The sequence below is a fragment of the Zonotrichia albicollis genome, chromosome 4 (genome assembly GCF_047830755.1).
Source record: "Zonotrichia albicollis isolate bZonAlb1 chromosome 4, bZonAlb1.hap1, whole genome shotgun sequence".
NCBI lineage: Eukaryota > Metazoa > Chordata > Aves > Passeriformes > Passerellidae > Zonotrichia > Zonotrichia albicollis.
The window spans coordinates 71,837,300-71,853,223 of record NC_133822.1 but is presented as its reverse complement, the minus strand read 5'-3'; the positions used below and the strand labels follow the sequence as shown (position 1 = coordinate 71,853,223).

General features: G+C 39.1%; 1 protein-coding gene across 1 annotated transcript in view; it reads right to left on the bottom strand.

Moving 5' to 3' along the window:
• Positions 1-15,924, bottom strand: part of PIK3C2G (phosphatidylinositol-4-phosphate 3-kinase catalytic subunit type 2 gamma) — a 198,752-nt gene that overhangs the window by 141,587 nt on the left and 41,241 nt on the right. The window contains exons 12-14 of the mRNA XM_026790362.2: positions 12,093-12,126; positions 3,596-3,791; positions 795-917 (exon numbers count right to left, since the gene is read on the bottom strand). Coding sequence (XP_026646163.2) covers positions 795-917; positions 3,596-3,791; positions 12,093-12,126 — 353 coding nt within the window. The remainder of the gene's footprint in view (positions 1-794; positions 918-3,595; positions 3,792-12,092; positions 12,127-15,924) is intronic.

Here is a 15,924-nt window from a genome sequence, read left to right as displayed (position 1 = left end):
TGCAAAACACCAAAAATTTCAAAGATTGTAAATATAAATATGTCAATCTCAAGAAGCTGAAAGAATTCCATATCACCACCAAATCATAAAAAAGGTGCATCTCTCTCTCATCTATTGCAAATATGCTTTTTTTCATGCCATTGCCTTAAATGAATGCTGACCTGAGTGTGAGACAGGTAACAGGCAGCTTTTATCCTAAAATTCCAGTCTTAAGTTAAGGTCCTTATTGTAAAACTGCAGATCCTTCTAATTAAAAAATCAAAAACATAACAACAAACAACCAAATAAAATAGCCCTCCAAAAATTAAACAGGCAAACAAACAAATAAGACTCCAACCTAATAACCCAAACAGCCTTGTTTGATATAACAAGAACCTTGAAGAAATATTAAAGTAGGTTCTCAAGCTGGATTGCAAATGTATTAAAGATAGATCCAAAAGGTGGAATTCCTCAAAAGAACATAAATAAGGCCTTTAATTGCACTTCTTTCAGTTCTAGCACTCCTGGATCCCTCCAGTGAACAAAAGCTGTTCACAGACCAGCTCAGTTTAACTTATTGTCAGACCAGACTTACCTCAGTCCTATTTCCCTTTCTCTGGCTGTCCCATCCGTTTCTCATTCCAATCTCTCTAAGTTTCTGTGAATTCTGTGCAGTTTAATTGGCTCAGAAGAACATCCATTAAAAAATATGCTGTTCTGGGTTTTTTGGGTTTTTTTGGTTTTTTTTTTTTAATGAACATTGGATGTGTAATATCTGTCAGAGAAACATATATCAAACACAGACCAAAACTTACTTCTCATTCCAGTCAGCCAGGAAAAAGAAGGATCTTTTAACTGGAGTATTTTTGCAAATCTTCACTTGACATATTGTCCTCCCAGCATAAGTCAGTAAACAGGAAAAAGAGAAAACTTTGTAGCTACAAAGGAGAAAAATAAAATTAATTTTAATATACTATGTTCAGCACAGTATATTTGGAGTCACTCCCTCAGGAACTTATGAAAATCCACTCTTACATGAGAAAAGGAATTATAATAATTCACATCATATTAATATGTGCATGGAGGGGCTTTTAAGTTTTTTTGGTTTTTTTTCCTTAAAGTTCAGAATTAAAGAGAAGTCTTAAAGATACCTTGGTTCTGTTTCAAGTTTTTGACATTAAATTATTTTTTTCATTATTGCAGTGAATGAAAATTTGGACATAAGTGTTGGAACTTTCTCATCCTAGAGTCAGCAAGAAATCTCCCACCTGCAGAAGTGCCTGCAGCTCTGGGACCCCCAGCACGTGAAAGACATGGAACTGTCAGAGCAGGTCCAGAGGGGGCACAAAGATGCTCAGAGGGCTGGGGCACCTCTCCTGGGAGACTGAGAGAACAGGGCTTGTTCAGCCTGGAGAACAAAAGGCTCCAGGGGGACATTAGAGCACCCAAAGGGGGCTGGGGAGGGATATTTGACAAGGGAATGCAGTGACAGGACAAGGGAAAGCTTTGCACTGAAGGAGGTTAGGTTCAGATTGGGTATTAGGATGAAATTCTTTAGTGTCAGGGTGATTCCCTGGCACAGGGTGCCCAGAGCAGCTGTGGCTGCCCCTGCATCCCTGGAAGTGTCCAAGGCCAGGCTGGATGGAGCTCTGAGCAACCTGGCATAGTCAGAGGTGTCCCTGCCCACAGCAGGGGTGGGATGGATGATCTTTAAGGCTCTTTTTAACCCAGGGTATTCTATGATTCTATTTATACCTTCTTTTCCCAATCTGTAAAAACCGGATCAGTACTCAAGGGAATATATACATTTTTACAGCAGAAGCATTCAAGCCCTCTGTGTTGGTCTTCAGAAAGTGAACTGAGCAGCTTCAGAGTGAAATGTAGGTCTGGAAATATCTCTTGTTTCACATTCCTCTTACTGAAATCTTTTAAAATATTAGTCAAAATAGACTATAAATTACTAATGTGCTTAATTAGTCTTGTAACTTCCAGATCTTCCTGCCAGGCTCAGCTTTAGATCTCATTCTGGACAAGAATGATGAACATGGGAAACAGTCAAATGTGAACAGGAAATTTGAGGCAGTCACAGATTGGAGGTGCCTGACTTGCCATATTTCTAAGAATGATGGCTTATTTCTTCCAGAACATAATAATATATTTTATAATTATTGTAGCAGATTTGGGTTTTTTTTCCTTTTTTTTTAATTGAAGGAAAATTACCTGTAGTCTGCAGTACCTATGAGCTGTCAGTTCAGAGAAGGAAAAATTGCCTTGTAGGATAGGAAATACTTGCCCTAGAGTCTAAACGTTACAGAGTTAGAGGATAGTTCAGGAACTAAAAGGTTTTCATACAATCAAAGGATTAAGTCCTGTTATTAAAACAAAAGATACATAATATAATATACATCATAATTGTATACTTCCTTATAGAATACATTTTATACATTATAAATATGCAGAAATATAGACATGTTAAAATACATGTTAAAACAGCTGCAAGATCATAATGTGACCTTTGGAAAGGGAAACTGCCAGCATGAATTTATGCAGTGGAGAAAAATAAGAATGGGGAGCATGCATGTGAACAATGTCAATAAAAGAATTTGAGAAAACCAAGCGTTAGAGCAGCAGTTCATGTTAACAAGTCCATGCCAGTTGTGGAAAGACTGGAAAGGGGGATTAGGAGGAAGAAATATTCTCATTTTTGTGTGCTCCAACATAGCACTGAAGTCATCAGTGTCCTTTAGGCTATGTGTAATATCACATTTTTCTGGTAAAACATAAAATGCAGTGGGAATGGTATAACCATCTGAAATCAGGATAGTGATTCTAGTTCTGTATTTATTACCTCAGCTAATGCAAAGTCTCTCAGATTTTTGTTAAATGGCTAATTACAGACAATGCTGTATAGCAGAGTCTCTTGCTCATGGGCAAATGATCCCACAGTCATTTGGGATTGAAGGTAAAGAGGGAGCAATGGGGAAAATTAATAAAAACTTTGAGAACGACTTTTTAACTCATGAAAATAATGTTACCACACTGTGTCCACCTGTCCCCCTTTGATCACACTGGAGTGGTAAGAGCAGAACACCAGTTTTGCTCAGACTATGAACAGCAGCTACTTGATGACACAAATAGCTTTACCAAATTTGAGCAGTACAGAAGACAATATTTCTATTAGCTTTTTATATAATTGTCTCTTTTTTCTATCAAAATTCCATTTCTGTATTTCATTCTTTTGTTTTCTTGTGTTATGCTGATAGCAAGTATACTTGGATCTCGAAACTTTAATCACATCTATGAGGACATCACCAGTTCAGGTGCTTAGCCACATGAAAAGGTTGGAACAAACCAAGAACAAAAGTTGCTGAGAAAGCCTCACTGAGACTGGGTTCAAGCAAAACCACACCTTTGTTTCACTTGGCAAGCTGGCCTCCAACCCTTACTTGTCCTGCTGAGACCACACCAATTCCCAGTTCAGACATCCCTGGTGTGCATCACACAGCCTCTAACATTAATTTAGGACCACCACCAAAGCAGCAGAGGGGAGCTGGTGTCTGTGAAAAATGACTTTTGTCAAAGAGATAATACATCTTCTTATGAGACCTCCTCCTACCTGGTCACCCAGGCTTCTGGGATGTTGTGGGCAGCACAAACAGTGAAGCTCAGCTGGGAATTCAGGCTGATGTCTGCACATAAAGGGCTCCTAGGGATGCTTGCAAGCTGGAAATTGGCATCAAAGCTGCTGCTGTAGGCATGGATGAGACGAGAGATGGCCATGGAGAGCTCAGTCACAGCAGCCTCTAGTAACACTGAGAGGAGAGGAATAAATAAAGGTTAGCAATAGGTCATTTATGAAGAACTATATTTATCCTAAACCATCAGTTATGGCTTGGAAATGCTTCCTAATAAAGTTTAATTGAAATGACATAACCTGCAACTGAAGCCAATTAGCCATCTGTACTTCTGAAAGTGGCCTCAGATCATTTCTGGTATATCCTTAACAGACTTTCATTACAGAGCTTTCAAATTAAGGCAGTTTCAAATTAAGGCATTTTCAAAGTAAGCATTTTCAACTACAGCAAGCTACTGGGTACCTCAGATATGCCATTTCAGTCTTTGAATTTTTGTGCTGGAAGGATTTTTATCAAGTAGGTATTTTGTCATTTCAGCAGATAAGTAGCTACTTACTTCAAGGGAACTGGCAAGGCAGCAGGAGAAGGGAGAAAAGGCACTGGTTAAATTTTAAGACTATAAAGCTGTTGCAACTGTAGGCAAACAATTAATAAAACATAGAAAACAGCAGCCACAATCAGAAAATCTCAGCATTCAGGTGGTCATGGGGTGGTGATAATATTACACAAAAATGGACACTGAAATAAATAGGTATACATAGGTATGAGATGCAGGCTGTATCCAAATTTATCCACACCTCTATGTCATTCCCTCTGGCTTCAGCTCTGCAGTACTTTTTGTTTCCCCTGCGATTCCTGGCTTTTATCCATCTTCCCTCTCTGTTTTTGGAGCAGCTTGGGGCTGCCTGATTGCCGGTGTAAACTCAAACCCCCAGTCCTGGCAGGCTCCATCAAGTGAAGAGAGCTGTTAAGAGCACTCATTTCTCAAGCATGGGCTAGGTTGAGAGAGAAAGTGTCAGAGTATATTACATTGTTCCAAGATCAGGCTGATTTGTCTTCCAAGAGGAAAACTCCAAATTGTCCTTTTTTTTTTTACCCTTCTAACTCACATTTTTCTACATGATCAAGAAAATACTCTCACCACCTGTTAACAGTTCTTGAAATATTCCCTGGACTTGTTTGGCCACTGAAGTCAGCAGGCATCTATCAGCTAATAGAGTCTATTGAAAGAAAAAAGAAAAGAAAAAGAAGAAACAAACCAGGAATAGGAAGGCTGAGACTCCTATTAGCATTTTATTCTTAGGATAGGTGCAGCAGTCCTGTCCAACCTCAGATACAGATACCATCATTCACTGCACTTAGCTATCCCAGTTTTCTGACAGAATTATTTCCACAAAACCCTATCCTCAACCAGGAATTTTATTCTCCTCCTTTGATACCTTTTACCTTTAAACCAACAATTACCCAGAACTATTGAGTCACAAAATACACTGCAAGCAGGGCAAAGAAGTTATTTCTCTTCATTTCATAATAGACAAATTTTAATTATGCAACAATAGAAATACACATAAAATTGAAACAGTTTGACATATAATGAAGTTTGCTTCTGAAAATACTGACAGCAAATTATTGCATGTGTGAAGGACTGGTTAGAGTACTACACCTTGCCATGTAATCATCTTCCACATATGAAAACTGAATCATTTTAGAGATCAACAGGCTAAAAAAACTCAGTCCTTCTAGTCTCTCTGTCTACCATTTGGTTTTAATTGCCTTTTTTTATTTATCCTCTTTAGCATTTTCACCATTTATCATCGTTCACCACAATAGTTTTGAAAAAATCTTTGTCTCTAGTGATATTTTTCCCTAGAACACCACTTAATTCTCATTCCCAGATGTGTAATCACTTAGCAACTGCAAACTAAATGTTTAATTTGCACTGAATTCTTTTACATTCCAGGAACTTACCCATAGTGATACACATGGAACCTTTTTAAGTGGTCCAGAAGAGGACATCAGCTGACTGCTATTTGAACCAATATTTTACCTGAAAAGTACCATGCTATTTTTTCATTAAGGACCAACATCTCCTTGGGATATTCCTTGTTTCCAATCTGTTCAATGTGGTTGACAGCCAAATGTAGTGTAATAGCAAACCCCTTATTTATGACAATTGGCCTGTTGAAATCAATGATTTCTGAACAGAACCTTCTCAGTGTTTTCTTCAACAGAGGGTAAAAGGTAGTTCAGAATCTCTGAAAATGTACAATTTTAACACAATCTATATTCTAGGTGTAAAGCAACATTTCAGATTTTGTCTCCAGAACAAGAAGAAATGTATTCTATCTCAGCTAAGTCATACATAGAAAGCAATACTCTGTGAGCAAAGGATTCCCAAATAATAAAGTCAGGAGAAAATATGCAATGGAGTATTTTCCATAACAGAAAATGTACATGTGCCAGACAAGGAAGAGATTAAGATGCAAGATGCCTATCACTACATCCAAGCTGCCCTGCCTATTGACCTTGTTTGCAGAAAAATGATTTTCATGGTTTACCTGAGTCACAAAACTGATGTCAGATGTGTAAAAGCCAGACAAGCAGACAAAAGCAAACACGTTTTTCTAAGAGCATGTGAGGGGTAAAGGCAGCAATGGAACACGTGGGGAAAAATTGTTTCACTGCCAGCTGAGGGAGAACAATGGCCTTCAGCATTATTTATCTAATCATTAGAACAAACAAAATGGAGATATTTTCAAGAACAGAGTTCCACAGGTTTAAGCAAATGTCCAACTATCAAGCCCAGGAATTTTTTCAACATTAATTTTCTTATTCTTGCTAGCTGTCAGTTATAAAACAGTCTATGGTTCCTGTGAAAGAATCAACCCTTTTCCAACCCCCACTCATCAGTCATTAGGAGCAGTAGCAATTAACTGAATTAGAGGGAAACATCTTGGGTAGTCTGTAAACATCCATTACTCACAAAACTTGGTCAGCATTTTCTCACTGTATTTTAATGAGCTGCTGAATAGGATATGGTAGGCTGAAATTATTTCTCCCATTCATGAAGCCAGAGAACTTTTACTGCTTTTTATGCCTTTTAATAAATCTCAGCTGAGAAAGGATTGGTGCTTCACTGATTTACAAAGCACAGGCCATGGACTTCCTACAACAGATTCAGAGTTTCAGCTACATCAAAACCAATTTTCTAGAGAGGTGTCCCAGGCATAGCCAGTATGTAAGAGACAATGAAAGGACCACATTGCAAAGTGAACTGTGACCAAGACTAATCATCTCACAACTCAAACCTTGTGATCTATTTCTGCTGTGAAATTATTTGCCATCACCTTCTCCCTGAAGGTGAGGAGAAATCTGACATGCAGAAATGAGAGGAGAACCAGGGAAGTGAACTTTAACCACAGCTGCCAGATATGCTTATTTCTGACAGATTCCTGTTCCTTGTGCAGGAAGTCTGAAGGAATAAATTGTACCTGGAGTGAGAAACAGAACAATCCTCACAATCCTGAAAAGGTTAGTGAATCATACACCTGCAGGTACTTTCAAGATTTAGTATGAAATATAGTAGCTTATTCCTCACTGAAAACCACTTACTTTTTCCTCTCAGTCCAGTATTACAATTCCCACATTATTTTATTGCCAGATCTTCCAACAGGGCAGGCACCTTGCTGTTACTGCACCAGCAGATGATGTCAGTTCAATACATGTTAAACACTCTCTCTGACCTGTACATATTTTCTCCAGGTAAAACATGACAAAAATCTGGTTGAACAGAATTTGGAATGAAGGCTTATGACCCTTTTGACAGATTAAAAATACTTTTGAGAAGTAGAGCTTGGTTTCTTCATTTCCAGCTTATTTTCAGAGATGAAAAAAAGAAAGATCAAGGTCCTGAATACAGTTTAGGATACACATACACACATAACCCCAAAACCAAAACTACAAAAAAAAAGAAACTCACTTGACCTTTAAGTAAAATGCTGAGCAGCATTTATTCAGCCACTATTGTGATAAAGAGGCAAAACGAAAAAAGGCTGTAATGCACATACTGATCAGGTGCAGCTTCCAAGCACCAATATTTACAGGACTGTTTCCTCCTACTAGTTGAAGAATCCTATGGATTATCCCTTGAAAGCAACTTTAATATCTCCTGCTATCCTGGTATCAAAAATGTCTCTTCTCCTACATGGTTTAAATTGCCTTGATAACTTCTGCCTATTTTTTGTGCAGAATGGGGGGATTCTAGTTTAAAAATTTTTCTTGATCAAAAAGCCTCTGGCTACAGGGACAATATATAAGGATGCAACACAACAACAGCTTCGAGGTGAGGAGCTGTGCTCTGGTTTGGAAACAATGCAGAAGACATGTAGAAAAATGAAACAAAATCAATAAAAATATCCCTGAAGATTTTTCCATATTGTGAAACAAAGAGTTTTTCCCAAAACAAAACTGTAATGGGTTTGTGCTAAGAAAGGAAGAAAAACAATTATTTTCAGCTCCAAAGGAAACTCTAACAAAAAAACCAAACCAAAAAAATTTCCCCCTTTCCTCCCCTTTTTTAAAAAATAGAAAGCCTTTCTGTTGTGAACGCTTCTATTATCATCTAGAGACAAATATCAAATCCCAAGCACAGTTAGAGAAGCTTTACAGTCTAAATGTAATGATTATTACATTACATGTATCGTAAGCATTACATTCCTGCATTCACTCTAAAAGATAACATCTCCAGCAATTCAGTTGGCAAATATTGTTAATTCAATATCATCAGTTCCTGGTGCATACCAGACCTTCTGGATGGGTCCCAGAGAACTACTGATCAAATTCTGAAAGCTGCTTCTTATGTCTGATCTGAAATCCCTGCCCTGAGCAGCAAGGCTGTAGACATGGAATAAACATTCATTCATCAGCTTCTGAGAGCCACACACAGACTCAGGTCTGCACCAGCCTGCAGCCTTCTCACACTCTGGATTGCAGCTAACTCCAATGCTAAATCCATTAACATGAGTAATCTTTATTTTCTGGGAACACTTGATGCTGCAGAAAGATACTGATGTCTAGAAACACCTATATTCCTCCCATTTAACAAGAAAGAAAATATTTTGAGCACTAAAACTTGAATATAATATTCTAAGGACTTCACAGAGAGGAAAAAGAACATGATCCATACTTAAGCATAATGTGGATAAGTATTGCTTTATTCACAGCAGTGGCATAAACTGTTCTACAGAGATAACATTGCTAATAGAGGCAGTGATTGAAGCACTAAATCAAGGCTAGATATTTTGAATATAGTCTTTGACTTGCTTAGTCCATGGTGAATGACTAATAATAAAGCTCCAACAATCTGTTATTAGAGAGCAAGGTTAAGGCAGTTTCAAGTTTTAAAGTAAGGTTTTTATTTTAATAGTATCTTTTATCTTTTTCTCTTTTGTGGTAGAGAGAAGCTGTAATGAAGATAAACAAAACTTTTATGATACTCAGGGCAATAACCATCTCTTGGGGAAGGAAGGGGAAAGGAAACAAATTATTAGTTGGAGTAACTGATTGGTGCTCTTGCTGTCAAAATTTGATCCTGTTTTCTTCAAGATAAACATAAATACATATAAGGGACAGAAAGGAATAGTGAAAACGGGAAATCCAGTCTGTCTCTTCCTTGGCTGTCAATTCTGACTTCATCTGCAAATGTGCTGCTTGAGGAAGGAAAGCACATGGGGTTTAGCTTCCCAGAGATCTGGAAAGATTTAACAGCACTGAGCAAATCTATGATTTTCCTTTAATTTTGGGTCACAGGCTTGCAGATTTTTGCACACCTGCAATACTAGACGGCCAAGCACAATGGAGTAAAAAAAGGGTGGGAAGCAAATGAGGTGGAAAAGGAAACACAAAGGTGAAGTTGGCAGGAGCTTACAACTCATCACTTATTTGGCATTTACGTCTGGCTTCAGCAGATGAAAATATCATCTGGATTCCTCTCAAGGTACTGCTCCTAGATCAGTGGCATTATCATGAAGGTGAGCATTGGGAAGACAGGGACTGGGGGAAAGTTGTGATGCCCAAAAGAGAAGATGGAATATGGTTTTTCCCCACATCTGGGAGTTCAGCCCTAGGTCCCTGCAGATTGGATTTTCTCATTGCACTCACACTTGGTTTTTCTCAGACATATTCTTAACACCAGCTTTGACATGCTAGCTCATTAGCCTAACTTCAAATATTTTACTGACCTTCAGTCTATTTATTTAATATATTAGGTGCAGATGTAAGGCATGTAGTATGACAAAACATACATGAAATGGAAATTTGGTTACCTTGGACAAATTTAAATGCAGGCTTCTCCGCAGAATGACTAATGGCCTGGCAAGTTCTGACTTGCTATCAGTAAATTGCAGTTTCTAATCTTACACTACCAAAAGGATTCTGCAATTCTTATGAAATTAGGGTGTGCCAAAAGCAAACACAGAAATCTTCACAGTTGAAGATTTCCTGGCATAAATGAAGATACAGAGAAGTAGGGAGCAAACACTGATTCCTTCACTTACTCAATAAATGAAATTTTCCTTGAGAGAGCTGCTGATTCAATGAAGTTCAAATTTGGAAATACCTGTAATCAGAGGAGTGTTTTAAATCCATTCCAATTACATTTTCTGAAGAGTGTGTGGAGGACAATGTTTCTCAGGTAGGTGTTTATTAGTAACTATTGATTGTTTTTAACATGAGCAATTAGTTGCCATTGAGGGTGTTAAAAAAAAAAAAAAAGACCATGAGAAAAGGAATATATCCAAGAAAGAAGAAACTCACAAACTGAATTTACATTCTTCTCCCTTCTGCACCTGTGTGTTCCTGGCCCTCCAGCTGCTTAGCCTCTCCTGGCATCTTGCAAACTGAATTGCTGCTTCCTTTCTCTGCTGTTCATGAAGTTCAATAATACAGAAAACAAGCCTGGCATTTGGAAACCTGCATTTGAAGCAACTCTATGTTTAAAAGACTGCTGAAATCATTGCAGCTGATTCACCTTTTTTGCCTCTCTGAGCACACTGCAGTTGAGAAAAGCAAACAGAGGAAAAGAGCATCTCAGAGGCCATTTTTTCCTCAAACAAAATGGAGAGAAACAAATTCCTTCCACAGCCCAGGCCAGTGCTCAGCTGGAGGGAGGGCCCTTGGAAAGTACCCATGCAGTATCCCCAGCTGTCCGGTTTATCTCGGCTGTTTGAGGGGCCTGGAAAGGCCCGGAGTGGCTTGGGACAGCCCGCGTATCGAAGGACGAGAAGAGGCTTCAGTTCTTCTTTCTGGTTTTATGTTTATTAATTGTTTATCTAAAAGATGTTCTTTCAGCCGAACAAAGATCCGCTCAGCAGTCAGCCATGAGCACACTGTGCTGCCCTCCGGGGCAGGCACCTATCTTTATACCCATTGTGACGTGTACAATATTTATCATTTTTCCCCAATACCATCTATTGTTATAACTCGGTGTACTCTTAGTAATAACCAATCCAAAAATGCCACCGTGGCCAAAGAAGATGGAGGAGAAGAGGAACAGAAGGAGGACAGGACACACCCCAATTCCTCCATCTTACTCCTCTAAACCCCCCTGTACAGAAATCTTAAACCCTGTGTCTCACTCTCTAATTAACTAATCCCTTCACCATTCACCCGGTGAAGCCCTCATCCTTGTCGTCTCCTGTGCAGGACCAAAGTCCAGCTACCAGACACTTCTGGCAACATTCCAGGAGTCCCGAGCCCCCCCAGGGTCTCGGTGGCTCAGCATCTCAGGACTGAGATCTTGAGATCCGACACCCAGCTGCATTTGGGCAGCCACAGAGGGATGGAGCAGCACCTGATGAGGCTGTTCCCTCCTGGAATCCACCCCGGACAGAGCAGAGTCCTGCTCATCCCTCAGTCTGAGAGGTGCTGACAGAGCTGGGCACCTCTGAGCCAGTGAGAGTTTCAAAAGGCAGTGTTTATAATTTTGTCCATTACTGTTAATTAATATACTCTTCTTATGACAGTCTATCATTAGGCAAGACACTGTTTATACAGCAAAAGATCACAAAGAAATAAAGCTCTCAAAGGGAGGAAGTTGAGTCAGGTGGAAATGTCACACAGAAAAAATTTTTCAGCCTTCCATGAAGTTCATTATTTTCCCTTTTCTCTGCATAGAAAATTGTGATTAAAGAAAACTACCATGACCACCATAGCCTAAACTCAGTTCTTTCACTCTGCTATTTATTCTCCATATTTCAGTCTCCAGATTATTTTGTGGAAATGCTGTTTTATTTACACTTTCAGATCACTTCAATTTCAACTTATCAAAATTACCTTATAACACACCTTAACGTGTAAAGATCTGCAATATGCATGCTCAAACAGATTATTAAAAAAAAAAATAGCAAAACATGTGTTTTATGATGATACACCTTGAATTAACATACTTCAAAAAAAAAAAACAAAAGAAAACCACTCTACCTTTGCCTGGCGTTTCCACACTTTGAAGAGAATTCTATAAAGACAAAACCAGAGAGGAAAAAAGTAATCAGTCACTTCAGAAAAGACTGGGTAGAAGTTGTAATGGTTGTAGGAGTAGAAAATACCATGGAAAGGGGAAAGGATTTAGATTTATTTAATGTTATGATGACACAAGACATGACAGATTCAGAACACCAGCACCTGCTTCCTCTACCACCTCAGCCAAGCCACTCAGCCCTGATTTCTGACAGTATTTGGGCAAGTCAAGGTACAAAGAAGCACTCATCAAATGTGCTCACACGTTCTCAGCCTCCACAGTGGTACAACAGAGAGAATTCCTCCTCCACCTCTTTGCTAGCCTTACAATCAGATGTGAAGCCCAAAGGGCAGGGTCTTGGCATCTTCTCTCAAAGGTGAGGAATAGCATGGCTGCACTCAAGTACCCTCCATTTCACCTACTCCTGTGCCAGATCACTGAAAACAGCTGTGCTCTGTAAGGGCCTTTGAGCAGGCAGCTGACCAGGGGTGACCAAAGGGAAATACTGACTGATGTGAGACCCCAAAGTGCTCTCCAGCTTCCTCATGAGGACAGGTGACAGGCACTGATGTCTTCTCCTGGTCATCAGTGACAGGACCCAAGGGAGTGACATGAAGCTGTGTCAGGGGAGGTTAAGTGGCTATCAGGAGAAGCTTTTTCACCCACAGCTGGTTGGGCTCTGAACAGGCTCTCCAGGGAAATGGCCACAGCCCCAAGCCTGACAGAGTTCTGGAAGCATTTGGATGATACTTGAGTGCGCAGGCTGTGATTCTTGGTGGGTCCTCTGCAGACACACACGTTGGACTTTGATGATCCTTGTGGATCCCTTTCAACTCAGCAAGCTCTATGATTATATGAGTCTGTGATCAGACTTATATCTACAAAGCAGCACAAAAATAAGCAGCAAATCTTGACCAGAGAGACTGCACAGTTAATTCTGCATTTCAGTATTGCCTCTGGCTTGCACTGTTTGAACCCACATCCCTGTAAGTTTTTCTGCCCTTCAAAGGCATTAATCCCTTTGCAGTGGGCTCAGAATGCTTCATGTTAATACATATGTATCCAGCATGATGCTTCCCAAAAATTACAGAGCATGCAGAGGTGGCAGAAGAAATACAATGCTGGATGTACATTCTCCCCATGGCACCCAGCTTGGAGCTGCCAGCATTTGTCTGGTGAAGATGAACAGAAGTCATCAAATGCTTACTTGAGGGGAGAAAAGCAGCATCCAGGCTGAGAATTATGTTTGCACAATCTTCATAATGCAGCGAGACAAATGGGAACAGAGACTTTTGTTCAATTCCCTCAAATTTTGGAAAGTAAACAACCTTTTGGCATGGTACTTATAATTTCAACCTAGTAAAGCATGCTTAATATATAGTGGATTAGTGCCTGTTCTGGCAGGATTTGCTCTCCTATGACATTTTGTGAGCTGCTGTAAGAAAGGAATGGGGGGAAAAAAAGGAGAGATGAAAAACATTTAGCATGCATCAGCCCCAGAGCCTCCCCTGAACGGATTTGAAAATCCCAGGGTTAGGTTGGTTAGAGACTGAAATAATCACATTTACAAAGAGATGCAATCAGTTAAGAAGAAATCAGCACTGGTGCCAGTTGCTTTCATAATCTCTTAACCATGGTACAGGAATGCACAGTACTGGCAGTGAGAAGGTAATAAGTACAATTTAATTAAAGACAGAAGACTGAAACTAAGTTTCTTTGTTTTGTTTTGGGGGTTTTTTTAACCAGAATTAAATAGAATCACATTCTTTTTTTTTTTTTCCAAGTAGGAGAGCACCTATGTACAGATCGGTATAAACAAACATACACTGGCAACCTATGTAATTTACACTGGAAGAAGTAAGCAGTGGTTTCCCTGAGGCTTTATGTGCACTTGTGCCAAATGGACGTGTTAAAAAATATTCCATAGAAAACCACATAATATATTGCACTAAATGATCAGGAAATCATGTGGAAAAGCAGTTAGAATGTTTTTCTGGCACCTCTTCCTTAGCAGATGTGTAATGCTGCAGTGCTTGAGATGCAACAGGTTGCCTCAAAAATGTCACTTAATCTGTGGGGCTGTTTACCTGCTCATCTGAAAAAAGCCTCTCTTCCTCCTAACAAAATATTTTGGTGCTACACTGATGAACATAATAAAAAAATTCAAGCAATATGGTAAAATACAATAATATTGCAGCATTTAATAATTTTTTCAGTACCCAAAAGTTACTCAAAAAATGACCCTACCATTCAATATGAGTTAAAATCAAAAAGAGGCTTTAGGGGGTTGGTACCAATTTTGACTACATACGTTGCTACAGACAAGAAAGCTGGTCAATTGTCTTAGCACAAAATATTGACAAATAGAGATGCAATCTGATTTGTTACATTTCTATTCTACATGTGAAGTAGTTGCATGTGGCATTCACATTCTCCTGAAAAATCCCTTCGCCCAGGGTTTTTCTCCTGGGAAGCTGAGAAGCCTCAGAGAAAAGGAAAACAATTCTTATCTCATTTGCTTCTCCTGTGTTTTGCTCACGTGTGGAATGTGTTTGGAGATTGTTTACCCACAGGTGACTGTTTAATTGGGTTCTGCTGTGAGTTGTTTTCACTCTTTGGCCAATCAGGGCCAAGCTGTGTCAGGACTCTGGAAAGAGTCATGAGTTTTCATTATTATCTTTTAAACCTTCTCTAAATATCCTTTCTGTATTCTTTAGTATAGTTTAGCATTCTTTAATATAATATAGTATAATAAATTAATAAATTAGCCTTCTGAGAACATGGAGTCAGATGCACCATTCCTGCCTTCATTGGGACATTTCCCAGGAAATACAATAGTTGCATATAGTGTGTAATGACTATCCTCACGAAATGGGACAGTGCTCAAGTTACAAAACACGCAGGAATATATTTGACTGCTTTTATGACATTTATAGTTCAGCTGCTGAGAAAGATGAAGCTCTTTACGGAATCAAAGCCCAACCTTTTCTGGATTGCTGAGGTCTATTGACTGTCCTAGCAGTATTTCTCAAAGGAGTGAAAAGGCAGCAGCAGCAACAGCGTTTGAAGTCAGTTGTTAGTCAGGTCTGCTTCAGCACAGAGGGAGTCAGAGGGACAGGGGTGGCACTCAAGGTCACAGGCAGCTTTTACAGGAAGGCTTCAAGGGACAGACAACCAGCTCAGCTAACCAAGCCTCAAAGGCAGTGTTAAGAGAGCAAAACCTCAATAACTGAAAAACTTTACAGAGTGAAAGACAATCTAGGCAGTAGTTTTCAAGAGATATGTTGTTGGAATCCAAAATGCAAAGAATTCTCAGAACTTTGGGCCTGCAAGCCAAATCCAAGAATTAAGCACAGGATTTAATTTTAGACCTTAGAAGAGGCTTCCGAACTTCGGTGCGAGAATGTAGATTTTTAGTTTGAAACAGAGACACATTAAGAAGAAGAAAGTTTAAAGTTTTGTAGTTTAAGATACAGAAAAAATAAAAGTCGTTACAAAGGTAAACAAGGAGTTTAGAATGCAGCACTGTAAGTTTGTGTGTCATAACATGATTGGATAAGAAAGTTTACACTGTAACATGAGTCCATAAAACAAAATATTTAAGGACTAAGTCAAAACATAAATATCCTTGTTAGCAGTATTTTATAAGTCAATAAATCCTTAAGAAGTTTTGTAACTAAGGGTCTTATGACTTTCTAAACCATGCAGTAAAGATGTGAACCAAACTCACCCTTCCTATGTAGAAGAAAATAAACCACATCATCTAAAAACTCAGAGATCCTTTCTCTAACTCAT